Source organism: Sciurus vulgaris (genome assembly GCF_902686455.1).
Source record: "Sciurus vulgaris genome assembly, chromosome: 15".
NCBI lineage: Eukaryota > Metazoa > Chordata > Mammalia > Rodentia > Sciuridae > Sciurus > Sciurus vulgaris.
The window spans coordinates 55,778,785-55,802,101 of record NC_136476.1 but is presented as its reverse complement, the minus strand read 5'-3'; the positions used below and the strand labels follow the sequence as shown (position 1 = coordinate 55,802,101).

Genomic DNA, 23,317 nt, shown 5'->3' with positions numbered 1-23,317 from the left:
AAAAAAAGAAAGAAAGAAAGAAACTGGCTGGCTAGATGAATTTTAAGCTCTGTGCATCCCTAAATCTCTATGACTTTTGAACTTGAAATCAAGTGAGAGAATTCTAAAATATGAAAATGAAATTGAGATAAAAATATTTTTGAAGAAACACTATTAATAAAAATTAAGTCCATGTATACTAGAATAGACAGACAATGAATTATGCCCCAAGGAATGAAAGTTGGGTTTTAGATATGATTCCTAAAAGACTTGTTATCACATAGCAGGAGGGCTGAAGTCTTGGGTATCGGGAATCTCCCACGAGGAAAGCTCAGAATTCTCATCGTAGCTCCAGCAGCCTTGACAATTTCTGAGAGCCAAGTTATTTAATAAAGGAAACGGTAACCCTTCTAGAGCCTGACCAGCAAGGTAAGGAATGATCCCACAGTGTGGTTCCTCTCTTATATGATTCAAAAAACCAAACGCACAGCCAGGCTGTGCATCCTTTGCACAGCTGCAAAGGATGTCGTGTCCTCCATGATGCTGCAGTGAGGCAACGAATCACTGGGATCCTGGGACAGCAAGCACCTAAGGGCTCCTGCTGTTGAGTGGACAAGGGGTTTGTCCCAAGGATCCTAGAGAACCTTCAAATGGTCTCATTTATACACTCAGGACACCCTGTAGATTCCACTTTGGATATAGGGGTATTCCCAAATTTCATAGGGCTTGGGTGGATGTGAAGTAACGGTCTGTCAGTGGCCATGTCCAACAGGTGATTCCCATGAAACTCTCCATCACGTACACTAGCTGTTCTCCTTCCTTCTGATTGCCCAGAGTTAAGAGCAAGTCTGCAGGAAGAAAGGCTTCGCAGAGGTGAGCCTAGAAGAACTGAGCTTGGAGAAGGGACCCCAACAGAGGCACTGAGTGTGTGTTACGTGTAAGAGAAACACATGAGTCTGTGCTGGTTTCAGTCTGCTGCCTGATCCCCATGTTCAGAGACATAAGCAGGACAGGGATGGACTGTTAATGGGACAGGCTGAGAAGTTCAGGGACCTGAATCCAGGTCTACTACACCTTTCACTCCCAGGAGGACACACAGTGAAAAAAGGCGAACATTGAGAGGCGGACTGCTGGCTTCAGGCTGTGGGGCCCTGGGAGACACTTCTGTCAGCTGCTGTTTCCTGATCTGCATAATAGTCACAGTAATGGTACGCAAGCCTCCCGACGGGGAGAAGGCCACACAACAAAGTGGCTGACAGAGCTTCTGGGTTTTGGCTGGGCATGCAAGGAATTCAGAAGCTCGTTTCATCCCAACAATAAGTAAAAAGTTGAAAACACTGAAAAGTGGGCTCACGGTTAGTCTTCTGCCCCTAATTTGAAGAGACAGGCAGATACAGTGAGCCACAACTTGCTGGAGCACAAACCCAATGACCAAGAGATTGACAAATGGCCAAAGGCCTGTGTGGACAAGTCTGAGAGTTAAGTCTTCCCTCCAATAATACCACCTCCTCCCTCTAGGTCCTCCCAGCGAACAACAGAGAAAAATCCCCTTGGGCTTCAGCAGGGGTGGCAGGGGAGGGGCATTTTGAACTGCACCCGGAGGTCTCTATTCCTAGTAAGCCCTGTCCTCAGCACCTGACCTGCGGGGTTTCACCAGAGCCTGACCACCCTGGTAGGAAGGGAAACTGTCCAGCTCCTCTGCTCCACCTAAGTAGAAACCCAGAGATGCTCTGGTGAAGTTCGCAGTGCGGCTGGAGCTCACCAGACTCAGCCCTAACAACATACAGGACTGCAGACTGCACCCACCTCCCCGACACACACACCTGCCATGGCATTTACCACAGGCCTGTTTTACCCCGAGTTCCTTTCCCCAGGACGCTGTGTCCACCTTTCACAAGTCATACCAAAGGCAAAAAGCACGGTTTGAAGAGACTGAACAAGCATCAGAATCAGACTCAGATATGATAGGAATGTTGGAAAGATCAGACCAGGAATTTGAAAGAACTATGATTAATATGCTAAGGGCTTTAATGGATGAAGTGGACAACGTAAGGACATGTGGATGGGGCTCAGGGCAGCTCAGTGGTTGCTTACTGTGTGTGAGGCCCTGGGTTCCATCCCAGCACCCCTACCCAGAAAAACCCATGCCCACGCCATGGATGACGAAAGATGTACCTGTTAAGAAAGAATAAAGAAGAAAGTTAGAGATGAAAAACACTTAACAGAAAAAGAAGTCCCCTATAGCATTCGTTAGTATGACTGGACAAGGCTGAGAAAAGCTCTTTGATCTTGAGGATGTGTGACAACAGAAACTTCTAAAACTGAAAAGCAAAGTGAAAAAAAGATGAAATAAACCCACAACAGAATGTCCAAGAACTAGGGACAACCACACAAGTGCATTATGGGAAACTGGGAGGAGAAGAAAGAGAAAGGAACAGAAACATCTGAATAAGTGACTGAAAATTTCCTCAAATTAGTGTCAGACACCAAACACTTAGGTCCAGGAAACTCAGAGAACACCAAGGAGGCTCCACACCCTCCCAAAACATCTAGGCATACCATGTTCAAATTTTAGGAAATCAAAGAGAAAGAAAAATCTTGAAGGCAAAGGGAGAAAAACCACCTTACCTATTGAGGAACAAAGAAACGAATGATGTCTAACTTCTCAGAAACCATGCAAGCAAGGAGAGTGGAGTGATGAGAGAAAACCCTCACCAACAGAAATTCTGTACCCTGTGAAATTATCCTTCAAGAATGAAGGACAGGCTGGGGGTGTAGCTCAGTGGCAGAGTGCTTACCTAGCAGGTGAGAGGGCCTGGTCCAGCTTCTGGGACCACCCTATTAAACAACAAAGCAAAACAAAACCCCAGAAACTAGAGGAACCTGGTGCCAGCAAACCTGCCTTGGAAGATGTGTTAAAAGAAGCTCTTCAAAGGAAAGGAGAGAAAGGAAAGAAGGGGAAAGGAAACTGAATCTCTATAAAAGAAAGGGAAAGCATCAGAGAATGAATAAGTGAAGGTAAGATTTTATTTTTCATATTCTGCACTCATCTAATAGACAACGGTTTGTTCAAGATAAGAATAGCAACAGCATATTGGATTATTTATGCTTGTACACATCAGTGAAATGAATAGCTGCAATAGGCAAGGACAGGAAGAAGGAACTGTTTTGTTAGAGGGTTTGTTATTACAAGGTATTTATACTACCTTTGGAGCAGGATAACAAAAGTGAACTTGGGACTGGGCATTTAGTTCAGTGGTAGAGCATTTGCCTAGCAGGTGTCTAGCCTAGGGTTCAATTCCCAGCACCACTAAAAAGAAAAAAAAGGGTCGAATTGGAATAGTTGTAAATGTGTATGTCAAACTCTAAGCAACCACTGAGAAAGTTAAAAAAGAATAAGAGAAATAGGATTGTTATATTAAGAAAGGAGAAAAACAGAATCATTTAAATGCTCAATTAAAATCAGGAAAAGCAGAAAAGTGTGGAAGACAAAAATAAGAACTATGCCTAACATGCGAGAGGCCCTGGGTTCAGTCTCTAGTACTGCAAACACATACACACACAAGGACAGGGACAACAGGTGAAAACAGTGATAAACATGGTAGATATCACTCTAACTATACTGATAATCACTTTCAATGTCACTACTCCAAATATACAAATGAAAAGACAGAGATTGTCAGAGTGGATCAAGGCACAAGACCCAATTATGTGTTATCTGAAATAAACCCATTTTAAAGACAAATGTAAAGAAAGTAAAGGGCTGGAGAATGATATAGGTGTGTTAATTTCAGACAGAACAGACTTCAGTGCAAGAGAAAGAGAGGTTACCTAATGGGTACTGGGTCAGTCCTTCAAGAAGACATAACAATCCCTAGTGGGCATGCGCTCACATCAGAATGTCAAAGATACATGAAGCAAAAAAAGAGAACTGCAAGGAGATATAGATGAATCCACTATCACGGTCAGACACCTTAACAATCATCTATCAGAAATGGACAGATCCAACAGGTAGAAAATCAGTAAGGACATACTGAACTCAACAGCACTGTAAGTCAACTGGATATATGACATCTGTAGACTACTTCTTCCAACAACAGCAGATTATAATTCTTTTCAAGCTTACATAGAACATTTACAAGACAGACCCACATTCTGGGACAAAAACACACCTTAACACATTTAAACAGAACAGAAATCACACAATGTCTGCTCTCAGTACAACAACAGAGTTAAATTAGAAAACCAACACAAGAAGATAGCTAGAAAATGCTCAAATGCTTGGAGAATGAATAACATGAGCAAAAGTAAAAATATTTTGGGTTAAGTGAAAATGAAAATACAGCATACCAAAATTTGTGGGATGAAGCAAAAGGAGTGCATAGAGGGAAATTATAACATGGGATGCATATATTAGACAAGAAGACAGAGCTAAATGACTTGTGGAGTCCCCAGCAAGGGGTGGGCACAGTGACCATCAGCGACCATGCCAGTGACAGGGATGACAGTTTCAGGCACTCATTCCTCACAGGGACTCCTTCTGTGGGCAATTTGATGATCATGTTTGACAGAATGTGTTATTAGCAAAATTTGAGCATTAAAAGTGAAAATGAAACAACCATTAAATCTGAAGAAGCTACTTAAGAGATTTGAGTTCAAAGCTAACTGGCACCAGTCATATGCAAAGTGTCATTTTTGCTTAATTTCTAATTATGAGAATGTCCTTGGAATTCTAGTAGAAAAATAGAGAAAATGTCCAATGTTTCAAAATAAGGCAATAAATAGCATTCCAATAAAAGCTGGTCAATAAATAAGAATCTACAGACATAATTTCATTCTTCGCTGAGATCAAATCACTTCTGTCCCTGTGATACATATGGGGGTAACTGGGGTTGAGGACTGCAGGCAGGAGCAAAGGGATCAATCAGGACAGCACTGTGACATGGTCATAATGCCCCATATCCCAGTGCGGCAGGACACAGAGAGCCAGCTGACTGCTGGGGTCTGTACTCATCCCTCCGGGCCTCGGGCCCTCTGCTGTTGCTGACAGGCCTCTGGGTCCAACTCTATCCTATAGCTCATGCTATCGATCTACTGGCAGGAGCTCGCAGGGCAGCCACCGACATCCCTACTGCTCTCACAAAAGACCAAAGGAAAACCTCACTGGACAATGTTACAAACAGGCATCACTGTACACCTGTAAACTACTCCTCAAATTTAATTTTTTTCCCCCAGTGCTAGGAAGGAGCTCATGCATGCCAGGCAAGTGCTCTGCCACTAAGCTCTACCACAGCCCTAGTGCCTTAAGTTTTAATAACAATCAAGAGGCAGGTGTGAATGTGGTGAAATTTCATACTATGGAAGCTGTCAGTTGTGATGCACACTGGAAACTCACTCAACCATGAAAATAACCCACCAATGTCTTGTGATTTATGTAATATTCCACTGTATAGATGTATAATTTATGCAATAAACTTATGCAAAAATATGAAATAGTCTCCAATTGGTTATTTAGGTTGCTTTGTCTTTTTGTTTGTGTTTTGCTAGTATACACATCTGCAGGATTTCTCTTACATGACAGTAAAAAGTGTAAACAACCTAATTATTCAACAAGAGGGAAATGTTCAGTTCAATGTGAATATTCTGCACCTTAAAAATTATTAGGGACTGGGTGCAGTAGTGTGCATGTCGTAACCCCAGCGATGTGGGAGGCTGTGAGGAACACAAATTAGAGATCAGCCTCAGCAGGTTAGTGAGATCCTGACTCAAAATGAAGAATTTAAGTTGGGCACTTGTGGTGCACGCCTATAATCCTAGTGACTCAGGAGGCTGAGGCAGGAGGATCATGAGTTCAAAGCCAGCCTCAGCAACTCAGTGAGACCCTATCTCTAAAAAAAGTACAAACTAGGGCTGGGGATGTGGCTTGGTGGTCGAGTGCCCCTGAGTTCAATCCTGGTACCCGCCTCCAACCACAAATAAAGGGATGGGGATGTAGCTCAGTGGTAAAAGTGCCCCAAAATAACAAAAAGACTGTGGTTATAGCTAGTGGTAGAATGTATGCCAGTGCACAGAAGGCCGTGGGGTCAATCTCCAGTACTGGGGGAAAAAAACAGTAATGTCAAAACCATGAAACCACCTCCACCTCAAAATGCTAAAATGAAGAACAGAATGGCAAAATGCACCTGTATGAGGACTGCAGCTTTAAAAACATACTCATGCATGAAACAGAGAGGGAAAATAGGAACAGTAGATATAATGGAAAGAACTTGACTATAAGGATCATTAAGATTATTTCCATTTATGGTCAGGAATTGTTAGTGGTAAAAAAAGAAAAAAGCACCAAAAATACTCAATGGGTCAATGACTCTGCACTTACTAAGTACCCAGGACAAAAGCACAACATAAGCCATGTTGCAGCAGGAATTCAACTTCTACAGAAATTACCTGCAAGTTGAGCAGTGGACTGCCTGGAATGGCAGCTTCCGGAACATGTCCACCAGGGGCTGTACTTTCCTCACGTGACTAACTCATGCTTGCCGTAGTCCAGTTCGTACCACAGACACCAGTCCATTGGCCAGGATCCCCTTTAAAAGCACCCTGTGCCACCTAGTTGCATGTTGGATTAAAAAGAGAAAACACACAAAGTCAACAATAGCTTTAGGAGTAAGTAAACATTTTGTGATAAAAAGAAAAATTAATGAAAGTGATGATTATCAAAATAGAAAGCTATATTATCAGAGAAGTTTTTGAAGCAATTGCTGTTTCTTTTCCCAAAGGTTTTAATTCTGGGCTTTCCCACGGGCTCATCTGATGGAATCTGTGCACTCAGGAGACTTTGATGGGTCTCACAGAGCTCATGAAGGGCACCGATACATAAACTACCAACCATCCTTAAGCAGAATGAGGCAGGTGCCATGGAGGACTGTCAGGATAGACCAGGGGGTCCCTTTTGCTCTGGGAGACAAAGTACAGCCACCATTTGGTATGCAGCCTATGTTTGGAAGGTGAAAACAGAGATGCATGCAGGACCAGCTGGAGCTGAAGAAGGCTTGAGGTGAGAGCACTCTCTAGACTAGGGAGGGCATGGTGTATGCGGAGATGGAGGAGAAAGCCTGAGACCCGAGGTTGGGAGAGATCAAACAGCTTTGAAAAAAAGTTGACAATTTAAATTATACCAAGGAAGATGCTGAAAACCAAAACCAAACACAAACCCAAACTCATCCCTTAAAATAAAGAACCTGGACATGGTAAGAGGGTGTGGGGAAGAACAGGAGTCTGGTTTCAGATCTGAATTCAAGGAACCAAAAAGAAATTCACATCTGAAAATACTTTCCCCTTCTGGGGACATGGATAAAACGAGAAAAAACCTAGAGTTGGAGGTTAATATATGAAATGCCATTTTAAAGTCCTACAGTCTCATTGACATGATTGAAGAGGATTATTAAGGAAAGGAAAACTATTTGCTACGGCTCAGAGAAAAGCGTCTATGGAGGTGATCTCAGCACCTAAATGGTAAGAGAGGGAGTCTACCCCAGGTGGCAGGCCCAGTCATTCTCTGGAACATGTTTGCCATCCATAAGCCCAGGGAACAGCAGACTTGTTATTGTGACATATTGCTGGACAGGGACAGGCCAGCAACCACCTAGAGCAGATAGGGTCTACAAACCATAGAGCTGCAAGGGTGAACAGGGCAACAAAGAGAACCTACCAAAAAAGGGGCCCACTTTGAAGCACTGTGTGTGACTGGTGGCCACTGGGGGAGCTCCAGGAACCTCCAGACAGGTTCCAAGTGCGACAAGCAATAATGCGCCAGTCCCAGAGACAACGGGGACACAGAATTCAGAGTACGTACCAAGTTTGGGGGCTCTGCAGATCTGAGCTGAGTCCCAACCAGGCCATTTTCCAGTTATGTCACCCTGGACACTTTATTTAACCTCTCTCAGTTATCTCATGTGCAATATTTAAGTCACTTGCATAAATACGATGTGAACAGTCCCTAGGACAATTACTTGGCATTATAATAGCCATCATTTGGAAGATAAGCTTCTGACCAAACTGAAGAGGACTTTACATATGAAAATGCCAGTTTGGTACAGGTTGCTAAGTTGTGAGCACAAAAAGAGACAAAAACATTTGGTTTTTACCAATAGCATTGTCTTTAAATTGTACAGGGCAACAAAATGGTGGTCTGGGGATTGAGTCCATAAACAAAGAGATACAGAGCAGTGGGAGAAAGCCTCAGAAACAGATGTGCTGTATTTCTATTCAGCTTTCAATTCTCAAAACCAGCACTTCATAAAGTCTTGTTTTAACTAGATCACCAACTTCCGTGCAAGGCATTGCCTGGAGTTTGTTAGAAACACAGATTCTGCGGCTCCACCACAGAGGTGGTGGATTCAGGATTCCTGGGGTGAGGAAGGTGATCTGTATTTTAAATAGGGATTCTAGGTGCTTCTTACTGGGATAGCACTAAGTCTTAACCTACTGCAGTTGGGAACAGAGTATAGTAAATAGCTCTGAGTCTTAAGCAAGAAAGATGCTCCAACACTTAACCCTGATTCAGTTCATGAACTTTAAAAAAATGGATAATCTATTCTTATATAAAACAATCCTTGATTATCTGGGAATAAATTAACCAGTTAAAGTTCAAGAGTTCTTGGGCAGAACTATTCAAACCCATAGAGGGTGGGTGGGGAGTCAAGGGCCTACCCTGTAGGCCTCCAGTCTATTGATCCTCCTTCCCCACAAAACCCATTTCCTCCAAGTAGGACCCTTCCCGTCATTGTTAATCTGCTCCTGACAATAGTCAACAATAATTTGGTGTTAAATGTAATTAAATTATAGTGCAAAAAACTCTGATTGAAGTAAATTGACACAAACTAAATTAAACCCATTTATGCTACGGTTGTAAATAACAATGACACAATATCATAATAAAAGCAACTTTTTAAAGATGAAAACCTTGCAACAAGCAGGCTTGTACGCTTTTCACCAAAATGATAATTATTAAACTCTTCACTTTTGAGATTACAAATTAGGATTCTGTCCCATGAAAATGTTGAAAATTTATACGTCTATATTTGCTGTCTTAAGGAATAAAAGCATTTCTTGTAAAAAAAAAAAAAAAAAAAAAAAAAAAGCAGTTTGACTTTTTAACCTGAGTGTGGGGTATGCCTCTGTGTGTGTGTGTGTGTGTGTGTGTGTGTGTGTGTGTGTGTGCTGGAGAGGGGAGACAATTCTTCACATTCAGTGTCAATGTTAAGCTTGTCCATTCCCCTCAGCAAGCTGGTGTGAGGAAAAGATGGCAGCTGTTTCATTTCCCAGGCTTCATGGCTTTGTGGAGAAGAGAGTGGGGAGAGGAGAGTGGAGGGCTTGGGCCTCACTGGGATGGAACCAACCATCCCAAGGGACTCTGGGAAGAGGGTGTGGATCCAGGTGAGACAACAGGAAAACAGACTTGAGTGTTAAACATAAGTAAGAACTATGGTTCTCACAGTCCCAAGGCCAAAGAATAATCACGCAATGCACTGTCCTTCTTTATAAAAGGTGGCGCACTGCTAGGAAGAAATGTATGACATATATCAATCTTGACATATCAAGCAAGATTCAACAAGCAATTTCAACAGGTAATTTCTCTTCTAGGAACCTACTCCATAAACATCAGAGAAACAAAGATTATTTACAATAATCTATCATTATTTATAATAGTGAGAAGTCTGAGAGAAAAATCCTACATTACAAAAGAGAAATATTTTGATTTTTTATCTGACACATTATCATTTGGCCATGAAAAATGTTTGGCCATTATCAAATGGCCATGAAGAAACTGCATCACACGGAAAAAATGTTCACAGCATGATGATGGGGGAAAAAAACAGATACAAAATTTCTATATAATAATAATATACCAATTATATAAATGTGCATATAAAACTAGAATAAGTAATTTAGCAACTATTGTATTTGGGTAGCTGATTTTAGTTTCTTATGCTTAATATACATTTTACTTTTAAAATAAAAAAGTCATTCAACGAGAAAAACTTTTTTGAATAAAAGTATTTTCTAGTAGAAGAAGGGAATACCTTTACACCTTCATTTTAGGTATATAATTAGGTTTTAGCAGGAACATAATTAATTGAAATTTTAGATAATGACATCATTTTAAATATTAGAAAAATTGCACAATTCACTGGGTTTTAATTCAAATTCAAATACATTTTTGTGATTCAAAATCTCCCTGTGAGATTAAGGATTCCTGGTATTATTCTACACATTTTTCCTAGGAGCAGAATAAAAAGCTTTGTCCCAGGACCTACTTATTTTCCACTTTTGCAGCATACACTTGGTCTTTTTCCACCGCTATGTGGCGCTCCTCAGACACACTGTAATACAGAATCATCTCTTCCATCAACACTTCCAGCTTATGTATCTCCTGCCAAGGCTGGATGACAAAGTAGCCTGGGTGACAGGCCACAGGCACATACACATCCATGTGCTCCCCTGGCTTTGACAAGTGGACAGGAGGTGGCAGTTCTTCCACAGAGAAAGATCTGGTGTGGTCTGCCACGGGCTTTTTGATGACTTCTGGGAAGCTCTTTCTGAAATTCTCTCCGGTGTTGCCTGACACGGGCATGTTACCATTTTTGCTGCTGGGAGAGCTGACTGTGTTGGATACAGCACTCAAGAACACATCCTTCTGATGCTTCCACAGGTCTGCATTTGTAATCTGACGATTAATACTGCGATGAGGATCAGGGAAGTTCTTGGGAGTAAATAAATACACATATGTGATTCCCCTCTTTTCATCCACTTTTGTAACCTTTGGAAATGTAAAAATCAATTAAAGAAATCCAAATTAATACTGAATTCTAAGAGGCAGTTATAATACTAATCTTAAATATTAAAGCACAGCATTTTGTAAAAAAAAAATACTTGCTAAAATTCGTTTTATTTAAGGTAAGACGAATTGTCTGTCACAGCCTAACGGTAAAAAGAATCAAGTCAAAATAATCTGTAAAGTAGCAGCAATCTTATGGAAATGAAAAGCTCTGGGAAAACCTTATCACTTTGCTAGACAGAGGTCAATATCACTGAGAAAAGTGGTTCTATACATCATGATGAGAGCTTTCAAATTAATGACGTTCCAAAACACTCACAGCAGAAATAGCAGCATGGTGAGTTCCTGTGTGCCCATCACCCAGTCTCAATAAAATCATCATGAGGATGGCAAAAGCCCTGGTCATTGTCCAGGCTGGTGTACCCTCACTGAGACAGAAAAGAAAAAGCTCTGATGTCCCCACACCCATGGGTTCAATTCCTTGTTTGGCCTAGTGTATGTCCTCACCTCTCACCCTGTCTACATGGAGAAGGGACCTGGGGAGAAGAAAAGAAAGCCAAATCACAGTTTTGCACCTTCCCCAGGAGGCCTTCCGACTCTCTAGCCACCTCTTTTCTTTCTGCTGGGGTGTCTGTATGGGAATACTATGACTGATAAGTGGGACTGCACTGCCCAAAGGCCAGATGACTAAACAACGATTTCCATTATCTTCTGTGATTTACCTTAGTGAGACACTTCTAGCTGTATCTATCTTTTATCAGAGCTGCAAATGAAAAGGCAGGAACAGAGGCAGGGAGGGCAGCATATTTATGATACATTTAAAAACTAACCATTAAAAATAAATTTTATTGAATACCATAGCTTCAGGAGTTTAACAAGTAGCGAAGAAAAAAATGGGGTAGCTGAGAAAACAACACTCACTGTCACGTAACAAGTGAAGAATATAAAACAGTGTGGTATTAAGCTTGCAACCATATACCATAAACCCTAGGGGAGTATAAAGATAGGGAAATGGTGTAAGCTAGAACGATTTAGAGATCTTCATGTAGACATTTTTGTAGGACATTTTGTGGTTATATGTTTACATAAATTAATAATATTTGCATCAGTTAATAACAGAAAACATCATCTTATGTTTCTGTTCTTACGAATAGGAACAAGGTTTTTCTTTTTCCTTTTTTTGAGTGTGGTACTGGGGATTGAACTCAGGAGTACTTAATCACTGAGATACATAGCCAGTCCTTTTTATTTTTTAAGACAGGGTCTCACTAAGTTGCTAAGGCTGGCCTCCAATTTGCAATCCTTTGGCCTCAGCCTCCCAAGTTGCTGGGATTACAGGCATGTGTCATCATGCCCAGCATAATTTTTCATTTTAAGATGTAAAAATGGAGAAAATGAAACAAGAGCTAGTGAAATAAGAAATTTAAATAAACTAAGAATAAAGGTTATAAACAGATGATGTTTATAAATCCATTCTACTTTAAGAAAAAAACAGAGGACATTTAATTACTAGCAACAATTATCAAGAGATATGTGGTCCTTCTGCTGGTGACTTAATTCCTTATGATACAAAAGTAAAACAGAACCATCTCTGATATCTTATTAATAATGGGAAAAATTAAATCAATCCTTTAAAAGTAATATCAGGCATACAGGATGACTTCTTAAATAAGAAACAATTAAACCATGAGATATTTTACAGCTGCAAATGTAACCAATCTTTTGCATATAAAAATATGTCCAATGTCCAAGTTTACAGTATCAAAATTCTCCCACACAAAACAGAGCCCCTCTGATCAATGGCTCCAGCTCCCTTTCTAGAAGTACCAGGGCCAGTAAAATAACTAACCTTAATGCTACAGTCTGAGCAGTTCAGAACAGAATCTCTTAACCAGAGCACAGCATCTGGTGTCCACATGCCAATAGATTGTGGAAGATCAGCTAAACAGCACTTTATAGCCTGAAAAATAAAATAACAACACATACACACACACACACAATAGAAAAGTGAACATGCACTTAAGAGCAATATCAGCACTATTTCTTACAAAAAGATGCTGTTAAGGTAGAGGGTATCAGGGCTAGGTTTGTGGCTTAGCAGTAGAGTGCTTGCCTGGCACATATGAGGCACTGGGTTCAATTCTCAGCACCACATAAAAATAAACACATAAAGATCTTAAAAAAAAGATACAGGACATCAACAGTAATGGCAGGTAGCGACAACCACAGCTCTTGGTTTGAGCTTTGCTATGTTCTATTTATGTCCCTACTATTGCCTTTACTCCTCTTATGAGCCGGGGCTCGTACCAGGCACTTCTCGTCCCATCACACCTCTGTATGGCAGGTGCTGGGACATCATTTTATAGACAGTGAGACAACTCAAGAGAAACTAGTTCCTGGAAGGCCACAGAGCTGAGCAGACAGGGCTGGGCTGCATACCCAGATGTGTGCTCTAAGCTGGACTTAAAAATGAAGTTATTCTTTGAAGGAAATACAGCTTCCACAAGGCTCTTTCAAGAGGTTTCAGTGCTCCACAGACTCTCCCGAGTAGCTTATGGGACCAAGTACCTGAGCTCACCTTTTACAGGAGGCTAGGATCAGAATTAGGGGGACAGGAAACACTGAAATTCACAGGTATCTGAAGGTCTCATTTACTCCAAAGCTACCTCCCCCTTCCTCACTTCCCACGCTTCTGGAAAATGACTAAAGTAGGTAGCAAAAGGTGACCTTGGGGATCCCTTCAGCCTCGTGTGACCTTTTTGTACCTCTTGGGTTCCTCCCTTCCTCCCTTTTCCTCCCATCCTGCCCCATCCTCCCTCCTGACCAAGCTCTCTCAGTGCCAGATGCACGCGGTGGGGAGGAGTCACTCAGGGTGGAGGGAGAGGGCCCTCTAATATCTGCAGGGGCTGGCAAGCAATGGCAGTATGGGTCCAATGGGCTAGCAAGGGGGCAAGCATGCGCACCACCCACGGGGCAGTGCTCAGTGTTGCATAATACCAAAAGAAAAGACAGAAGTAGGCATTTTTGTGTGGGGAAAAAAAAATCCTAATTTTAAAATCCTGGCAACCAACTTACAGGTTTAAATTACGGTAAGAGCCAAGAGCAAAACACAACATTTATGAGTTGGCTTTGGCTGACAGACCCTCAGTTTGCTACTCTGACTTAAACCTCTTGCGGAGATGCTGTTAGCCAGAGTCTTGGGTTGGTTGGCCTTTAAGAACCACCCCCGTGGCCCCTGCCAGTAGTCTTAACAACTATCAAATAGTAAATCCAGATAAGATTAACAGAAAAAATATTCAGGACCAGTTCATGCTGCAGCATAACAGAAACTACTGATGCCTTTCAGACTGGCAGCAGAGAGTGGGCCACAGCCCCTGCCCTCCCAGCCAGAGAATCCTTAGAGGTAAGTAAGGCTGGCCCTGGATGGATGCTTCACTGAGGAGATGCAAAGGCCAGAACTGTTAGAGAGTACAGCAGCACTTAGGTCTATCAGCCTCTGATATTATGACTGAGCAAAAGGACTCAGAAAAAGGATTCTGAAAACAGGTTTGAATAAGAGCTAAACATCTGTGTAATAGCTGTTGCTAGAAAAGGCAATGGAGACTAGAGTAAGAGAAACACTGAAAGCCATGTGAGGTACGCACAGCTACGTTTTATCCACTCAACACTGAGGGCAGGAGGTGTCTTCTGGAAAATACTGTCGAGGTATTTCGCAATTACAGAATACCAAATACCTTTTTAAAAAATAACTAATTTCAATACAAAATACTTCTCCAAAAGGTAATAAAAAGTTCTGAATAATTTGTCAAGATAATTAAAAATCCTTATCATCTGAAATTCACTGAGAGGAAGGACAGGCGGACATTAATCTTTTTACTAAACTGTATGGAGGAAAAGTCATATGAAAATGATGAAGCATGAACACCCGAAACTGCACAGCAATCGGTACTGGCATCTAATAATTAAAATGGAACCTCTAACTGGACAACACAGCCTAAACATTTATCAAGCAATACTCTGCAAGCATGAATAGGCTTTCTGTCTAAGTCAGCTAAGTTTTACTTCTGAAATGGCAAATAATCACATTTGGACAATTTCCAATTTTCTTACAAACTAGGGACTGTAATCATTGGCAAGATCAAAACTGAGATAGCATCTCATAAACTGATCACTAACACATCCACACCTCTTCCAGAAAATCTCCAGCCTTAAGACATATTGTACCTGGGGTGGTATTGCAATCATTTCATGGAGAAATCGAGGTGGAATTTCTCTGAGCTCTGACACTTTTACAGACGTTGCATTGCCAGAGTCCAGGAACTGAACATCAAGAGCCCGGCTGCTGTGCACATTTGTGATCTGAAATGAGAAAGGTACTGGCTGATTTTTTATACTTAAAAGACCAACACTTCCATGAAATTACATTTTATATAATTCAAAATTGCATATTAAAAGCAACAAAATTAAAAATTCCTCTTAATTTTCAAGTATTCTTTGAAAGCAGAATTGATTTCAACATCGTTTCCAATTCACCTAATCAGTAATAATCATTAAAATAATAATCAGTAAAATTCATAAGGACAGAGATGTTTACTATTTTTCTAATTCTAGAATGTGATGTATTGTAAAATGACTTGATACATTACTAAATATTGATGATTAGACAATGTAGTCTGTTCTCTAAAATATTAAAATATGAGGGGCTGGGAATATAGCTCAGTTGGTAGAGTGCTTGCCTCGCAAGCACAAGGCCCTGGGTTCAATCCCCAGCACCAAAAAAAAAAAAGAAACCAAAATATGTGAGGGAAAATACTACTATATCTTAGCAAGAGGAAAACGAAGAATGGAGGAAATTCAGAAACAAAATTGTACTTGCAGTGGATAAATACTGTATATTAAAAAAATCTGTTATATCTTTGTCCAAAAACCTAGTAATTTTTATCATTTTGCTAACTGAAAAACTTTGAAACTCAGAAAATTTTAGACAGGTAAGATAGAGTCAAAATTAATAATTTCAAAATGGGAAAATGACACACAGAGTCAATTACTTCTAATTACTTTGTAATTATTTGTATAACTGTCAAGAATACATCATTTAACACAGGATCTGCTTCTCATAATCATTTTTTTCTTCCATTGCTAAGAGAATATTCAAACCTCTGCCTGCTTCAAAAGTAGACAATACATAATTTGATAGTAATACAAATAACACCAGAAATTTATCCAAGTATTTGGGCATACACTTGCCATACAATTTGCCTAAAATTCACAGTCTGAATTTAAACATGAAGACACTCAAATTGAGAAAGTGTTTACAAAATGATGCTATGCTTTATAAAGTCACAAATGACAAAGAAAGACTAAGCAATTGCAGGTGGGAGATGACATAACTACCATGCAATGTAGATCCTGACTTGAATCCTGGACCAGAAAGGCGACTCTAGTAGAACAACTTGGAAATGTCAAAAAGTTTTGCAGATTAGTTAAGAATTCTGTATTAATGTTAATTTTCTGATTTTTTAAAATGATACAGGGATCATGTAAGATGTCAATTGAAGAGTACAAGGTAAATGGGACCGCACTACTATTTTTTGCAACTCTTTCTAAAAAGTCTGAAATTATTTTTTTAGTTTATAAAGTATTTGTACATTTACACATTATACACTGCATAGCACAGAGCTTTAAGAACTGGACAATGCCACGTTCTTTCTAGTGAGTCATGTTTTTGAAGTTTATGGCTAAGCATGTGGCACACAAGCCCTGGTCATATAACTCTGGAGCTCAGACTCCCGACACATTTGCATTAATGACAGACAGAATTGAGTTTTCTTAAGGGGAAAATCAATACATTAATTTATCAAAATGTTTCTGTGCAGCATTTAAAAAGGAATAGAACAATGGTTCTTATCTTTTTGGGGTTGGTTTGAGAATCTCATGAAAATCATGCACACTTCTTATCCCAAATACACAATACAAGCGCACACATAAAATTTGCATATTATTACAGAAGGGTTCAGGAATCCCCACCCCTCTGGCACTGAAAGTAGAAGTCCTTGCATCTAGATTAAGAACCTCTATAGTACTCAAAGAAAAAACCCAGAAAAATAACATAAAAGCTGAGATTTTCAATATTAGTAATTGGGCAAACTAGATATGGAAGGGAGGAAAGAAGGGCAAGAAGAAAGGAAGATTTGAGAAAAAAATTAGCAACCACAAAAATCTTAAATATAACTTTAAAAAATGTAGAAATAATAAAATGTAACCTCCTTTCAAATTTCTAACTGAGTTTAAAATTGCCAGGGACTGGAAATAAAGTATGCGAACACAGGGCCTTAGACCTGGGCAGGGGGAGAGAGGGTCTGAGACTCCCCCAGCAAGCCAGAACTCTCAAGGGCTACACCATCAACGGGCAGGAGACTTTGGAAAGCAACTAGGCACCATCTAGTAAAATATGAAGCTGTGTATTTCCTGTACCCAGAAACTACTTCTAGGTAGTTACCCTGGAAGACAGGCACAGGAAGGTTCAGAGAAATGCTGTTTATAACAAAAAAATGACAAGTAATCTAGATGTCCGTCATCAGAAGAATGGAGTAATAATATGGGCATATTCATTTTGTGATATCATATAGGGGTCAAAGTAGATGGACCAGGGTTGCACCCATTAATAGGGGTGAACATCTCACAAACACAGGAAGTGAAAAAAACATGTTTCAGATGAATGAACACTTTCTGCTATTTACATAAAAATTTAAAAATGTATTCATTTAGCTATGTTTTTACTATACATATTCTACATATTCCTTTCTATATATTCATTTCTATAGTTATCCTACCTAGAACCATAGAATTATATAGTTTGTACTAGTTTACAGGACTATAACATATATAGTAAAAGTATATATGTACAGATACAAATATATTAAAAGTATAAAGAAATGAATAAGAACAAGAAACACCAAATTCAGCGGGTAGTTCTCTCAGGCAGGAAAGAAGGGAATGCAAATAGGGAGATCAATCATTCTGGTCATCTTTACTTTCATAAACTGGTGATAAGTCCATGTGGCTTATTCCTTTTTAAAACACCCATTTGTGTATCTTTGAAATGTTTCATAATAAGTTTTTAAAAAGTTAAGTGATGATTTTACCTCCACTCGTAACCACTTTCCTTTGCAATGGAAGAGGCAGATTTTCCCACAGAAGGGTAATGAGACGAAGTACTCAGAGGTCATGTGCTACAAAACAGAAACATGAGATACTTTTATTACTCTTGGCAAAGAACACGTTGCTACACCACTAGAAACAGACACCAAGGAGCTGGGGAGCTATTTTGCCCACATGTAACCAGACTTCCTGTGAGACCTTTCCTTCCAGGGGGTAAGCCTCAGTGGATGTGAAACACACAAGGGGTGCAAGAACTTGTGTCTTGTCACTTGTATGTTTGTTGATGTCAGTGATTTCCTCTTCCTGAGTGTACAGGGCTCACAAACCAGCACCGTTAACATGTTAGCAGAGGTCAGCATGATTCATTTAGGCTCTGGTTCCACCATCAGTTACACATGAAGAGGGGTGCTGAATCTCACAAAAAGAGGACAGCGGATGGATGAAGAGTGAGGAGGCTGGGCCAGCTGTCCATAAGGCCTCTTCTTTCCATCTTTTAACATTAAGACTCAAAAATAAGATTTTAATTCCAAAACAAGAGAAATGTTATCAATACAAATATCTATTATCCATGCCAATGAAATGCCAACAAACTGCAGCTGCAGGTCTCCATCTGTCTCTTCTGCCTTAGCTTGAATGTCTCTTTCTGCTCAGGTGAGTGCTTCTACTCTCTCCAAAGGCAATATCTCCACTGGCTTACCAGAGCCCTGGGGAATGCCAAGAGTCCTTTTCACAACCAAAGGTTATAAGGACATCATGCAAATGAGTCAACAGGGACAACCTCTCTGGTGGTCTCAGATTTCTCCAAGATACATTAGCAAATTAAACTTAATTACCTGGAAATAGATAGCTTAACACACACACACACAAATGACATCTTTAACACTGATGGAGATGGACCTATAGACATAATGTAGCAATGGACAGTAGTCTGAATTCAGGTTCAATCTGACTCAGCAAGTATTCTGTAATATTTATTCTATATATACACAACTGAATTAGGTACTGTAAGGGATATAGAAAACTGGCAAGGCACAGTCTCTGCCTCCAGGAAGCAAAGTTAAAATACAAAGCTGAATAGAGAGCTCCAAGTTGCCCAATGCACCTTGTAGATTAAAGAAGAACACCCAGGCAAGGGGGTCAGGGCTGAAGTGGCCGCAGGGCTTAGTTACTTGGAAATCTCAGCATATTCTGAATTATGACTATAACATTCTAATAGATGTAAGGAAACCACTTTTGGAACTTAAAACCTCTACAGATCCTGATTCATAAAAAAAACCCACACTAGAATAAAAGGGTAAGGAACTTATTAGTATAAATTGCAGACACATTTACCATAGAGAGCTCAGGGAGTGGTGCCTGAGAAGGAAGATGAGGGTGGAGTTTTATTCTAAATCCCAGGGTTTCTTCTTTGCCTGCAGCAGCAGGGCCAGCTGGCTCAAACACAGAGTCACGGGCAGCTGCACTGATGGGTCATCAAATGCATGTTATAAATAAAGTCTTACTATACACCAGGCACTGGGCTAACCAGAAAAGCAACTATCCACAGGACAATCCCTAGGAACACACTATCATCATCTCCATTTTAAAATGCTGAATATGGAGGGTTTTTTTCTCTTAAAGCTCTGAAGCCTGGGGCTTCTACTTATTCTAGAAATTCTACCTCAAACTATTAAAATTATCCCTTTTTCTGCACTGTAGTGAACCAATCTTGTGTGATTTTAGGACCAACTGTAGAGGGGAGGGTGTTCTTCCATACCTTGCAGTGGAAGTAGTCCTCTGTCTTATGCAGAAGGTCGTTGAGCTTGTTCAGACCCTTACAGGGTACCTGGCAGTAGAGTGTTCCATCAGAGCAAATGTTAGTCACTTTGACATTTGTGTACATGGCATCAACCTGGAACAGACCAAGGGCACACCAAGAATGCTTCAGAATAGAACGTTCTCATCTCCATAAGCGGTATTAATTTACCTAAATATCCCATTTAAAAGCCTGCATTTTTAAATCATCTAAGTTAGATGACAGTATCAAATAAAAATCTTAAATGTAAAATACTACATTTAATTATACTGGATCCTTTTCTTTCCAAAAGGAATACCCAGTATCACTTGTGTCAGGCACAAAAGAGACATTTTGCACAGATTACCACATTCCATTGTCTGAAAGGCTAAAAAGGTAGTGAATTTTGGTTTATTTTTCTCCCATTCTTTGAGAATGAGAATTATCCCATAAGGCATGTTTTTGCAACATTCACAGAAATGAAAATAAAAAACTCTCATAAAACCAATCCCATGACCAGCTGGCTTTCTAATCACAGGATACATGAATTTCAATAATTTAAAAAAAATATAATTGAGATTTAATTTTAGCCATTTTTAAGTTAAATTGTAGTAAGATAATTATTAGTTCTACTTATTCAAAACACTCCACCAGGGTTTTTATGAGGTCTTTAAAATGATCATTTTAAAGACCTTGTACTTTTATTTAGGGTAAATGTTTTGTGAGTTATTTAAAAGTTTCCAATCAGAATGGCTGTTATCAAGAACACAAGTAATAATAAGTGTTGACATGGATGTGGGGAAAAAGGCACACTCAAACATTGCTGGTGGAGTTGCAAATTGGGGCAGCCACTCTGGAAAGCAGTATAGAGATTCCTCAGAAAACTTGGAATGGACCCACCATTTGACCCAGCTAGCCCACTCCTCAGTTTATACACAAACGACTTAAAATCAGCAAACTACAGTAAAGCAGTCACATCAATGTTTATAGCTGCTCAATTCACAATAGCTAGATTGTGGAACCAACCGAGATGCCCTTCTATTGATGAATGGATAAAGAAACTGTGGTATACATACACAATGGAATACTACTCAGTCATAAAGAATAAAATAATTATGGCATTTGCTGGTAAATGGATGGAGTGGGAGAATATCATGTTAAGTGAAATAAGGCAATCCCCAAAAGCCAAAGGCTGAATGTTTTCTCTGATAAGTGAATGATGATACATAATGGGGGGGGTAATGAGGGGGTAAGAAGAGTGAAGGAACCTTGAATTGTGTACAGGGACATGGGGTGGGAGGAGGTGGGGGAGGAAAGATAGTGGACTGAGACAGACATTATTACCCTACGTACATGTATGATTACACAAATGGTGTGAATCTACATTGTGTACAAACATAGAAATGAAAAGGTGTATCCCATTTGTGTACAATGAATCAAAATGCAGTCTATAAAAATTTTTAAAAAATCATAAATAAAAAAAAGTTTTCTTCTTTGGGGGAACTGATGTTCTATGCGTTTAAAAATGTTAAAGCCAATAACAACTATCTTCATGGATTGAATTTTCCCCTCTTATATTATTTCCCTTTATTGTTTATGCAGAGTAATTTCATATAAAATTAATATATACTCACTGAGGAAACTGGAAAATAAAAAAATCACATTCCTAAGAAATAATTACTATTGACAGATTTTCCTCTTCCAGTTACTCTCTCCTTTTTTCTATTTATGTTATGCCTGTATCAATCATTAGCCTAAAATCTGTAATAGTCTTTTCTGATGATTTTCTCTCAGGTGCATGTGTGACCAAGGACAAGAGTGGTCAGGGTGGTACCTGCAGGTGAACCTCTAGGGACTTGTCACATATGGCCTTCAGGCAGGTGGCGTTGATGTTGATATCGTCTTCTCCTGAGGTATCATAGAGGACAACGAGGGGAATATCGGCCTTGTCAAGTATCTCCACTGCAAAGATCTTTCCACAGGTTAAAGATTCAACTATCTTCACTAGATCAGAATCGTCGTTTAGAACCTCCAGCCCTGAAAAACAGCAAATGCCTTAACAGAATCACCTAAGATGGAGAGCCCGATTGTGCCTGCTTTGATCACCTATTGAAATTATGAATCCACCACCCAATTATTAATTTTATATGGACGGTTTGTTTCACAATCTTTTTTTTTAATTAAAAATCATAAATTTACATAGGGCAATGTTGTTTGATTCATTCTGTTATTTTTTTCCCTTCCCCCCCCACTCCTCCCACCCCTTTTCCCTCTATACAGTCCTTCCTTCCTCCATTCTTACCACCCTCCTTATCCCTGACCCTAAACCTAACCCTAACCCTAACCCTAACGCTAACCCCTCCTACCCGCCGACAATCTTCTTTACCTTACTCATCTGTAGGTTTTTAAAGTACATGAATGTCCTTCGATACTCTAAGGCTGACAATCTTAAAACAAGATGAAAAACTGATGATCAATCAGGATTTCTACTTTAGGAGAAACAGCCTTCACTTTACATACAAACATACATTTAAAATAGAGACCAGAGCATGTCAGAAGCTATCAATGTATCTCCATGTACCTGTAATGTCTTTCCTAAAATTCCCCCCTTGATGTTTTCCATTTTCTATTTAAATAAATTGCTTTTTTCTTATAAAATGAACACACATTTATTGGAAATTGGGACAACCATTTTTCTCTTTCCTCATTCCTTCTTTCCTTCCAGTACATTACTATGATCCTGAGGATACAGATAGCCTTCTGATTTATCGAAGAAAGACTAAGCATTTAACATAACATAGGTTTAGGTGAATCGGGTCTTAGTCCAACTGCTCTTCCGGTTCTCTGAAAACTGTAATTCGATACATCCTACATATCACAACTCTAAGTTCATCTATTAAACTACTGAAAATTAGCTCACCACTTCCCCTAATTATAATATCTATTTCTGAATTTTCCCCTTTAAATCCATCAACTAAAAGTCCTGTAGCTTTTCTCACACCTTTTACTTTTGCATCCTAAATCTTGTCCTACACTCTTAATATGCTCCTTTCAAAACCAGCTGCACTGGCTTCCAACAGGTCCTGAAGACACTTTGGTTGATCTCACACAGTAAGACCCTGCTCCTGTGATATAAAGACTCATCCTTACTGGGAGGGGCATTTCCTTAAAGGGCTCATTTTCACATGAGAATTATGATCACTTTCTCAACCAAGGGCAAGCCCTCCTGGCACAATGCATATTTCCATTAACCTGACCAATGTGTCCACCAGACCTTAAGTGTACCTATAATGTCACTCACATACATGCCTCTATGCTTTCACAAGGAGGAAAGAAAAGAACAGTGATTTATTGTCTATACAAGAACCTGCAAAAGTGCTACAGCCAAACTCAGCTTGGGCTCGGGGGACATATACTTGTCTCGTCTCCACAGTCCATCTCCATGGGAAAGGGGCTGGGGGGTCAACTCAAGACACAGGGCATAATGGGATTGAAAGTGACCAAATTCCATGGTACAGGACCTCTACTGCTTAATACTAGGGTGATCAGGACAAAAAAACTCTTTC

The 23,317-nt window shown here is 39.9% G+C and overlaps 1 protein-coding gene across 1 annotated transcript in view; it reads right to left on the bottom strand.

The window, feature by feature from the left end:
• LOC306645603 (tudor domain-containing protein 7-like) overlaps window positions 1–23,317 on the bottom strand; it is a 71,489-nt gene that overhangs the window by 1,503 nt on the left and 46,669 nt on the right. The window contains 10 exon segments of the mRNA XM_079113510.1: window positions 6,424–6,439; window positions 6,441–6,499; window positions 6,502–6,532; window positions 6,534–6,585; window positions 10,296–10,798; window positions 12,666–12,776; window positions 15,041–15,175; window positions 17,962–18,048; window positions 19,734–19,868; window positions 21,586–21,788. Coding sequence (XP_078969636.1) covers window positions 6,424–6,439; window positions 6,441–6,499; window positions 6,502–6,532; window positions 6,534–6,585; window positions 10,296–10,798; window positions 12,666–12,776; window positions 15,041–15,175; window positions 17,962–18,048; window positions 19,734–19,868; window positions 21,586–21,788 — 1,332 coding nt within the window.